Here is a 10,534-nt window from a genome sequence, read left to right as displayed (position 1 = left end):
AGACATCTCTCATCTCGAAACAAATATTACTTTGCATGTTACTGAACCATGGGAAAGGAAGAACAAAGATGAATTCTAATTTGGACCCAACCTGTATCAAGAGCCAAGCCAATGGACCCTGGGTGACTTCTGGATGGGAAACTCCACACACAGACCATCCAGAGCCTCTGCTGTCACAGACGGAAGATGTCCACGCAGAAAGGACCTAAGACAGCACAAGGTGGGCAACAGCACGAGGAAAGGTACGCTTTGGATACAGTTTCCCATGGAAGCTGTTATTTCTACGTGAGCCTCCACCCTGCAAAGGCTCTCGGGAGCCCCCAGTGCTTCCTGCTCGGTACGGAGGGCTCAAGCCTCAAGTTCTCCTTGTGGTCCGGGCCTTACAGCCAAAGGAGACAGGAGAAGGTCTGGGGCACGCCAGAATCCATGATTTTACAGAAAGCTCAACAGGGGGAACAGTCTCATCACTCTATGTCTAATAAAGGAAGGGAATGAATGAGAGCTCGTGTCGGGGACTAAGCCTCCAGAATAAGACCTAAAGGACCCAGGAGCAAATCGTGTGTGCAGGGTGCGCCTCCTTCAAGTGCACTGTACACGCAGAATAAGCCCCACGACCAGGACCGGGTTTGCAGGGAGGCTTTGCACCATTGCGCTGAAGAGGGATACATTCAGGTTCTTTCTCTAGTCTTACACTTGCTCTTGATAGTGAAAAAGAAAAGAAAAGCAGCTTTTCCCACTGGCTGGCGATGTGGCCGTCTCCCCAGCTCTACTCGGCAGTGACAGGATCTTCTGTAGAAGGCGCCACAGAGGCCCAGGGCCCTGAGTGACTGTGGCTGCCGCCGCTCACCGTGTTGGGGAGGCTGCCCCCCTCCAGGCCGCCAGCCACAGCCTTCCTCCTTCTCCAGGCCCAGTGGGCTGCGCCCCGAGGCACAGAGGAGCCTGGTCCTCGGAACCAGGAGACACGACAGGGACACACATGCCCTGACCCGCTGGCCGCCATGGCGAGCCGAGACCCACTGACCCTGTGCGCGGGCCGCCGGGGCACGCTGATGCCTGAGAGTTAAGACATTAAGAACGTGAGCAGAGCGGAGAAGAAAGAAGAGCGGAGTCGCACAGCAAGTCGGCGGAGACCGGCGTCTCTTCCCCTTAGGGCTTTCTCAACTAAGTGAGGACAATTCTAGTGGAGAGCTGAGAGGCCCTCTGGAAGACACTGGAACTGCCACAAAAGAAGGTGCGGGCTCCAGGAGAGGGCCTGCCTAGGGGGACAGCGCTGTGGATGGGGGGACAAGGGCTGTCCTTGGAGTATGCTTTCCCAGTGGCCCACATCCAGGCCCCCCACATTCTGCCATCTCCCCACTTCTCTCCAGGCTGTAGGTTCCCGGGAGATGCAAACCTCTGCACCCCCAGACCAAGGCGGAGGGCTGCTGAGATCAAGATACGCTGAGTCTTCAGGAGGGGCACCCGGCAGTGGACAAGTGGACTAGAGTCACGGCCTAGGTGTGGCCTTCGCTCGAGGCACCCAGAGCTGCTCCTCTGAAGCTCTGCCCCCTCCCCTCTCAGGTTTGGGGAGGGACGAGAGCCGGCTTCTGCAAGCCTCTCGCTTCCTGGCCTCTGGCCGGCACAGAACGCAGAAGGGGGGGGGTACGAGGTAACTGGCCGGTGGGGTGAAATATGCCGACAGTGGGGGGCAGGAGCCCTCTGTATCTGTCTGTACACTAACACCATGGCACAATGCATTTGTCACCAGCAGCAGGTGGCAAACACAGGGCTTAACTTGTTGTACCATAAACTAGGCAAGTTTTCACAAGGACCCGGACACAGTCATCACCCCCAGCACCAGACTTTTCTTTATCTCTGCCACGTCCCCCAGTGAGTTACAAGGTGGTCCCGCTGATATACATGAGATTTACGGACCCACTTGAGTTTTCGGGGTCCTGGAAAGGTCCCCACCAAAGTGACAGTGCAGGGTCTGTGTGTGTCTGAGCCCGCTGGCATTAACCTGTCCATACGGCAGAACGAAAGCGGAACATCTGAAATCCCCAGGGATCTAACAGGCGGCAAAGTCAGAAATAAAAACATTCTGATGCAGGAACAAAGAAGAAAGGGCAAAACAGCAATAAAGATATTTGGCATAATTCTTCTGATGTGGACAGTTAAAACCGGGCACGGTCTCAGAGACGCACAGACACGGGGGCTTCCCCAGGCCCAGCCCACGCGGGACAGGGATCCCACAGACCCCCGAGCCAGCCGAGGAGGACACCCCTGAGACGGTCAACACGGAGCTGGTTTTCCAGGGAGGCCCAGGAGCCTTCGGGGGGAGGGGAGCTGTTTCCAAATTAGAAATTTCTGTGATCGCTTTGTTATTTTTAAAAAGCACAACTGGCACGTTTTCACAATTAAGACCAGTGGATGCTGGACACTCATGAAAGAAAAAAAATCTCAAGTTTCGGTCACAGCTCTAAGGCAGACGTTACACTTTTCACAGGAATGAAAATGGAGACACCAACACGCTGTGCGTCGGGAGGTGGTGCACGCGGCCTCACAGCACCGTGGCCTGGACGACGATCTCCGGGTTCTCGATATCCTTTTTGCTCTGGACCATCCTCAGCTCCAGCTGGGCCGGGTTGGGCTTCAGTCCTTTCCCAGCCTGGGCTGCAGAACGAACAGAGCGTTAACGGAGTGGGCGGGGCCGGGAGAGGCGACGCTTAGTTTCTCTCCTCCTACTGCCTTCGTCCGAGCCCCCCCGCCGTCTGGATTACTCAGGAGTTCCTCTCTCAGAAGGGGGCTCCGAGCTGCTGCCCAATGACCCCAGGCCTGAAGGCCAAGGCCAGGGAGCCGGCGGAAGGCAGGGACCCCATTCACAGTGGGACAAAGTGGTCACACCAGAGTCCAGTGGGTGTCTCCCTCTCCCACCTCTCTGACTGAGGGTCCCAGACACAGCGCCGGCCAACGAGCCCGCCTGCGGGAAGGCTACGCGGTACCTTTTGCACATTTGATGGTCCGCTGCAGAACGTGATGCATGGCTGACACGGTCTTCTCACAGGCCACCTGCAGGGAGGAGAGAAGCACTAGATCCCCCCCCACTCGACTCTCTGCTCCCTCTGCTGCCCCAGTGGGATTTCCCACCGACACAAGCACCGGCCCCGTCCTCTGAGTCACCAGGGCCCTGACCACCATCACATGCTCCCCAAACCACCACGGGACAGCCCACCGCAAAGATCCCAGCGCTGAGCAGGTGCCTGCCTACTAAACTAACCGCCTCCCTCTCGACCACAAACAACTCTGGGGCAGGCCTGTGTCTCGCGACCTGTCAGGATTGCCTGGTATGTCGTAGGTTCTTAATAACTGTTCCTGGAATGAACTGGTCATAAAGAAGCTACACAGGAAAGAGCTCCTGCCCCAAACCTGGCCAAAGTCATCACCTGCCGGTGTCTCAAAGTCAAAGACTCAGGCTTTAACTGGTGCTGAGGATGCAAGTGGAATGCCTGCCCCCTCCGCCACCAACTCGGGGAGCCGGGGCCGCGCTGAACCCCGACTTGGCCTTAGGCAGCCCAGCAGCGAGGCCTCCTCCAGGCACCAGCTGGTCAAGATGTGGCTGCCTGGACCAGACGGAGCTCCCGTGGCTGCTAATTAAACACGGCAGGTCTGCCTCACCCTGGGCCCACGAGGGAGGCAGGAGGGGGCGGAACTGGCGAGGAGACGGGTACCTGTCAGCTTCGTGTCACAGCACTCACCCCTGAGCCTCCCTCGTAGGGGAGAGGAAAGGGTGCAGCCCCAGGCCTGCATTTCACAAACACGGAGGGGGGCGAGCATCTGTCCCAGGGGAAATGGGGCCCCTCCAGGTGCCCGGCAAAGACAGCTTCAGGGGAATCCACTCCCAGATTCCCCACCTCCAAGTTCTTCCCTCCTCAAGTGGACACAGAGGCCAGTTCCTCTCTCCGACCCCTCCCCCCCCCCCCCCACCCCCCCCCCCCCCCCCCCCCGCCCCGCATTCTCAGGCGGTGGCAGGCGCCACCCACCCGAACCACTGAGGTGTGCAGAGCGGGGCATGCAAAGGGCCCCAGGGCTGGTACGGCCCCGTGCGCACTGGCTTTCTAATTCTTTGGTTTCGGCAATGTTGAGGCAGGACATGTGCTGGTCGTCACCGCTGGGCATCAGAGCAATCGGATAAGATATCACAACGCAGCTCTTCTGCTCAAAGCACAGAAGGAGGTCAAAGAATGCGCCGTGACTCCTGGGGTCACCGTGGAGCGCAGAGAAAAGAGCCTGCACCCCACACCCCGATTCACCAAATCCGTCTAGCAGCGGACCGTGCTCCCAGCACTGCCTGAGCAAAATGGCTCTCTCTACACAGATGCATTTGTGGGCATTTGCACACAAATCAGGGGGCACCGGCGTGGGGACAACGCCTGGAAACAGGTCTTATCCAAGCAAGTCTGACTCCAGAGCTCGCCCCTTGTGCCCCAAGGGGCTGCGAGCCGCCAGTCTAAGGTCACCGCAGGAGTTAATCTCAGGACAAACTTGCACGGTGCTGCTCTCCTGGAGGATGCTCCTAGCTACTGAGGCTGAACACCACCTCTCAGTCATAGCCAGAGCCCTCAGGTGCCCTCTGGGTCAGGACTTCCCCACGGGCAGGACCGGGACGACTCCGGGATGCTTTAAACACGTCCTGTCTAGACCCCCACAAGCACCCTGACCGCCCCTGCTCACAAACGAGAGAGACGGTGGGGAGTGGGGTTGGGGCTCACCTAGACGGGGACTCTGGAGCCCGGCCCAACCACCCTCCCCGCCCCCGGCTCACGGTGAGCCTCGTCTTCCCTCCCCGTCTGGGGCCCATGGGAAGCAGCTCCCTGCAGAGGCGCATGGGGCAGGGAGGGGTGCATCCTGCTGACCTTGAGATTATTGGGGTGCTTGTGCGTCCACGCCAGGAGCATGGCGGCAAAGAGGTCCCCGGTGCCCACGAAGACCGCGTCCACCCTGCGCATCTCCATGCGGATGCGCTCCGTCACCACGGAGCCATCGGGGCTCCCTGGGGGAGAAGAGCAAGGCTGGCTGGGACCCGAGCCCCTCGGCAGCAGAGGGCCAGCCCCACGGGGGCACAACTGGCCTGCCCTCCTCCTGCCCTGCAGGCCACAGGGAAGCTAGCGCTGCCCGCCCAGGGCTCAGTGCCTCCTGGTGCCCCTAACGCCCCCCCAGCAGCTGCCCCTGTCCCAAGGGGGGAAGTGGAAGACTGGAGCCCCGGAGGACCACACAGTCAGGTAGGCCTCGGGGGACAGTGTGCAGCTCAACAAGAGGCCAGCACACATGATATGACGAGGACGGAGACCACAGCCCCAGGGGAGTAGCAAGGGTACCTAGAGCTGTGGGGACCGTGTGAACTTAACGGAGTGGGGTACGTGTGCTTGAGGGCGAGTGCATGTGAGTGTGTGAGTGTTCTTTCACACAGACACAGAGGGATCGGCCAGCAGGCCGCGTACGGGCTGCCTAGGTGTGAGCCCCGCCTTCCGTGTCATTTTAATGCTGTGCGCAGAACACTAACTCAGGTGGCACTTCCATGAGTGAACCACCAACACAGTGGGGCACGGAACGCCCTCCCAGTGAGGACCCAGCTCCGTGGGAGGGGAGGCATGCGGACGCCTGGTCACCCGGGAGCCGGCCCATTCCATGTGGCCCCCGAGCCCGTAAGACGAGATGTGGACCCTGAGCTGCCCGCGTGGTGGTGGGCATTGAGAGCTGCTCGGTGACCACAGGGGAGCCGGTCAGCACCCTGTGCTCCATCGCACCCCGTGTCACAAAAACCTTTCTTTGATTCTGTTTTCAAAGTCTGATCTTTCTTGAGGTGACGGGAGTTCAGGAAACTGACTACCTGCTGAGTATGGCATGATTTTCCTCCTATGGAACCCAAAAGCTTCTCAGAAAACTCAGGGACATGGGGCGGGCGGAAAGGCAGAAGGGAGCCCAGTGCCGTGGCAAGGGCCAGCGCAGGACTCACGCATCCTCTGGCTCCCCAGTGCAATCAGGTAGTCGTTGCCCCTCGGGGAGGGCAGGTCGGAGCTGGTGATGACCACCGTGTCGGGGCCCATCGAGTGCAGCACGTCCATCACCTGCCGGAGCACAGGCAGTGCATCAGCTGAGGCCCAGGCACCCACACGGGGCTCTGGCGGCCGTTGCCCCAGGCCCATGAGCCCAAACAGCCAGGCACGACGGGAACTTGTGCCTCCGATGTGCTCTTGCGTGGTCTGGCTTAACGGGATGCAGATGGCAGAAGCCGAGAACATGGGGCACCGCAGCCCGGTCCCAGCCTGCCCTCACCAGTTCCTGCCCACCGTGGGGCAGTTTTGCTAGCTCAGAGCGGCCGTCCCCATTCCCTGCAGCTTCAGGTCCAAGGGTGCGTGCCTGCTGGCCCCCATGCTGCACCCTCCCTGTACTCACATTCCACAGGAAGACAGCAACCACACCCAGGCCGCTGTCCTTCCTCATCCCAGCTCCAGGGTGGCAAAACCACACACACCACCAAGCAACAACTGTCCATTCTGGGAGCCACTCACTTGCTCATTCATTCAGTCAACAAACATCTGTAACACCCCAGGGTCTGGAGCTCCCTGCCCTCCGAGGGCACAATGTCATGTGACAAAATACCCACCAGGCTAAACCAAGGCTCAGGAAAGTACCGGCTGAGCCACAGCGGCAGGCCTGGTATGGAGAGGCTGGGGCAGAGGACAGGGAGGGCCTTGTCACAGGTGGGAGGCCGTCTCCGCTGTCCCCCGTGGGGCCAGCGCCCACTGAGCTGCTCGGGACTCCCACCCTCTCGTGGGGTCACTCTGAGAACCTGAAAGGCTCCTGTGCGGACCCTGAATTGTGCGCACACACTCAGAGTTTCTGGTGCCCCGGGGCCAGCGTGGACTCCAAGTCACATTCTCCAGGCCGGGGAGAGGCTGGGCCCTGAGTCATGGCATGGCGGCCGCTCCCCTCCCCTCGTAGCCGGGGCCACAGAGCGGTGAGGAACTGATACGTCTTCCTTGTGCAACCGCCTCAGAGAAATGCTTGTGATCACACAGGCAGGCGGTGGGTGCCCTTTGCTCCAGAGCCCAGTGCAGGCTGTGGGCGACGTGTCCCCCGCCATGCACGCAGGCACATGCACTCACACACGTAAACACACACGGGGGGGGCACCCACCCAGCACCCACTTGCTCTGGGCACCACACGTTGTGCCAGGTCAGAGAAAGGCCTCAGAGCGGGAGGAGGGCACCCTCCCACCCCGTCCCCCTGCTCCAGCGTCCCCTCTGCACATCAGGGAAACAGAGGCACTGCAGCCCCATGGGCCCGGGTGTGGCCACAACTGGCCGCCTCCAGCTCTGACCCAGGGACGTAGCTCCTTGGAGGGTATTTCCTGGACAGGGAAGAGAGCTCATGCTTCTGACGAGGCCCAGCCACAGACGGCATGAAGCTGGTGCTGGCCCCTGGCAGCACACCGGACCCAGGTTTGTTGCTTGGGCAAGCAGCCCAGAGGGTGGCAAACCATCTAAAGCTACAGGCAGACAGGAGGCCGACTGTCAGGAGTCCTGGAGGGAAAGTCAGAAGAAAGCTCGCCCTGGGCTGCAGCTCCTGCCGCACACTGCCAGCCCACCCCTCCTGACGACTGGCCCTGCAGGTCCCGGACGTGCCCTGCCAGCCCCCACCAGGGGCCAGCCACTTCCTTGCAATCAATCTCTTCCTACACATGCACACACACACAAGTGCGTGCACACACACACACATGCATGCTGCACACTCTCACACGTGCGCACACACACCACATGTATACACATGCATGCATACAGACTCCCCCCACATGGGCATGGACACACGCACCCACCCCTCTTCCTGGTCCCTGGTGGACCCTGACAGCTATAGACGATTTTTGGTCGACACCAGGGAGAAACAAGTGGACGGTACTAGCATGTGCCTGGCGCCTGCTCAGTGCGTGTCTGCTTCTCTGACCGTCCGCCAGGCGGCAGAACCTCACCCTGCAGTGGGCCTTCCCCACAGGCAGGTTGGGCCAACCCCACAGCCTGTGGAAGGGCCCCTCCCACAGACGCACGGGTCACGGGCACCAGGTGCAGCTGCTGCTTCTCTCTGAGCAGGAAGGCGGGGACCAACGAGACCAGGGGACAAGCTGGGACGCAGAAGTTACACATGGCGTGGGTGTGCTGCAGGACCCGGCAAGCCAGACGCACGGCGCTGGCACAGAGTGAACGCTCAGTAAACGCTGTGACTATTATGGGCTGAACTGTGTCCCCTAAAAGGAAACCATGAGGCCCAGGCCCCAGTCCCTCACAACTTCCTACTTCCTTATAAGGTTCCTACTTCCTTATTTGAAAACAGGGTCTGTGCAGATCTGATCAAGTTAAGATGAGGTCTTTTGGGTGGGCCCTAAACAGGGACGACTGGTGTCCCAATCAGAAGAGGCGATCAGGACACAGACACACACGGGGAGAATGGCAGCGAAGACAGAGAGGCGTCTACTAGCCCAGGAACGCCAAGATCACCAGCAACCACTGGAAGCTGTGGGAGACGCCAGGAGCAGATTCTTTCCCGCAGGATTCAGACAGGGCGCGGCCCTGCCAGACCCCTGATTTGGGACTCCTGGCTGCCAGACCCACGAGAGCACACTTCTGCTGTTTCTGCCAGGGTCTGTGGCACTTTGTTACGGCTGCCCCAAGACGCTCACACGGCGACTGCTGCACGAGCAGAGCAGACCCCGACAGCATTGAGTGGCGGGTGGCCAACCAAGTGGGCCAAACAGATTGACATCGCGTCCCCTGGCCCTGCTGGCTGGCTGACTGGACCCAGGATGCTGGCCACTTGGAGTGCCCATCTCCCATCCCCGAGAGCATGTGGCCGCCCCCTCCCCGCCATGAGCAGTGCCTCCCGTCCCACACCAGGCCCCGGAAGCTCTCCTTACCGCTAACGCCTCTTCCTGGCTGTGGATCTTTCTGCCGCTCAGCAATCTGGAAGACAGGCAGGCAGGTGAGATGTCACTTCTCTGGGTTCTGCCTGTGACGTTCCCAAAGCTGTGGTGGCCCTGGACATGTCCCTCCATCCCCACAGGGGACTAACTCAGCACCTGCTGGCCATCACCCACCAGGTGGCACTGTGACGTGTCTGGGGACCAGTCAAGAGTAACATTTAGTTTTCAAAGGGGAGTCTCACACATCACAGGGGTGTGGTGAAGTTCCAGATTGTGGCTATGTTTACGTGTGACAAGAGCGAAAGACAGCAGCCACATCAGGCCTGGCACTCAGGCAGCAGGTATCTGCCCGACTCCGGGATGGCCTGCCCCCAATCTCCGTGCAAGATTTCTGCTCCCCCCAAGGCAGGACCTTCGGAGGAGCCCCTCAGTGGCCTGAACGAGCAAGCCCAGGGCAGACATGGGGACGCTCCCCACACACCCCTGTAGCTCTCCCCTTGGGGAGGTCTGAAAGCATCAGCCGTTTCTAATTACTTACTCAGCCTCAAACTGGTTGGGGGTTATAATGTCTGCAACCGGCACAACCTTTTCTTTGTAAACTGGAAGGAGGTCCTCTGGAACGTACTGAGGAAGAGAGGAGACAGGAGCACAGGCTGATGCACCCAGAGGAGGAGGAAATGAAACCCAGGAACGTTCGAGTCCAGGCTCGGGGACCGTGACTGTGCAGAAGAGACATTCACACCACAGGGGCAGCGTGTGGGGACCCAACGGCTCCCAGGGGCCTGAGGGAGGGCCAGGGCACCTCCTTCCATCCCTAACATCTTAGGCTTCTACGGAGGCCCTGGCGTGACTTTCTACCTTCTCCACTTTACGACGTCACCCACTCTGTCCCACGGCAGGTCGGTGAGCTGTGTCCACTGCCTGTGTACGGCTTGCAGGCTGAGAGTGATTTTCACTTTTTGTCTTTTAAAGTACGCTTTTTGGTGAGGAAGATTGGCCCTGAGCTCACATCTGCTGCCAATCTTCCTCTTTTTTTTTTCTCTCCCCTCCCCAAAGCCCCAGAACATAGTTGTATATCCTAGTTGTAGGTCATTCTAGTTCTTCTATGTGGGACGCCGCCTCAGCATGGCCTGATGAGTGGTGCCACGTCCGCACCCAGGATCTGAACCAGCGAACCCCGGGCCACTGAAGCAGAGTGTGTAAACTTAACCACTCAGCCACAGGGCCAGGCCCTGATTTTCATATTTTTACAGGGTTGGGAGAAACAAGTCAAAAGATGAGTAACATTTTGTGACACAGAGAAATTACAGGGAATTCAAATTGCAGACAGTCCGTACACGAAATTTTACTAGAAAACAGCCATGTCCGCTCATCTGCAAACTGTTTGTGGCTGCTTTTGGCTACAACAGGGACCACAGCCCAAAAACACCTACTCTCTCGCCCTTTACGGAAAACCTCTTCCGCCAACCCGCTTCTCCTCCTGCCCAGGGTTATGTCATCACCCCGAGTGCAGTCTCCCAGCCAGGCATTTAGAGAACCGGCGTCCCGTGTTTCGATTAACAGCAACGGGTCCACTCACCCCCC

General features: G+C 59.4%; 1 protein-coding gene across 1 annotated transcript in view; it reads right to left on the bottom strand.

Moving 5' to 3' along the window:
* Positions 1 to 284: 284 nt before the first annotated feature.
* LOC124231339 (pyridoxal kinase) overlaps positions 285 to 10,534 on the bottom strand; it is a 29,915-nt gene continuing 19,665 nt past the window's right edge. Inside the window, exons 6-11 of the mRNA XM_046648093.1 lie at positions 9,489 to 9,574; positions 8,945 to 8,990; positions 5,993 to 6,104; positions 4,893 to 5,029; positions 2,982 to 3,048; positions 285 to 2,652 (exon numbers count right to left, since the gene is read on the bottom strand). Of these exons, the coding sequence (XP_046504049.1) occupies positions 2,540 to 2,652; positions 2,982 to 3,048; positions 4,893 to 5,029; positions 5,993 to 6,104; positions 8,945 to 8,990; positions 9,489 to 9,574 (561 nt within the window). The 3' untranslated portion in view covers positions 285 to 2,539. The remainder of the gene's footprint in view (positions 2,653 to 2,981; positions 3,049 to 4,892; positions 5,030 to 5,992; positions 6,105 to 8,944; positions 8,991 to 9,488; positions 9,575 to 10,534) is intronic.

Source organism: Equus quagga, chromosome 21 (assembly GCF_021613505.1).
Source record: "Equus quagga isolate Etosha38 chromosome 21, UCLA_HA_Equagga_1.0, whole genome shotgun sequence".
Classification (NCBI taxonomy): domain Eukaryota; kingdom Metazoa; phylum Chordata; class Mammalia; order Perissodactyla; family Equidae; genus Equus; species Equus quagga.
The sequence above is the reverse complement of the archived record's forward strand: the minus strand, read 5'-3'. Positions and strand labels throughout refer to the sequence as shown.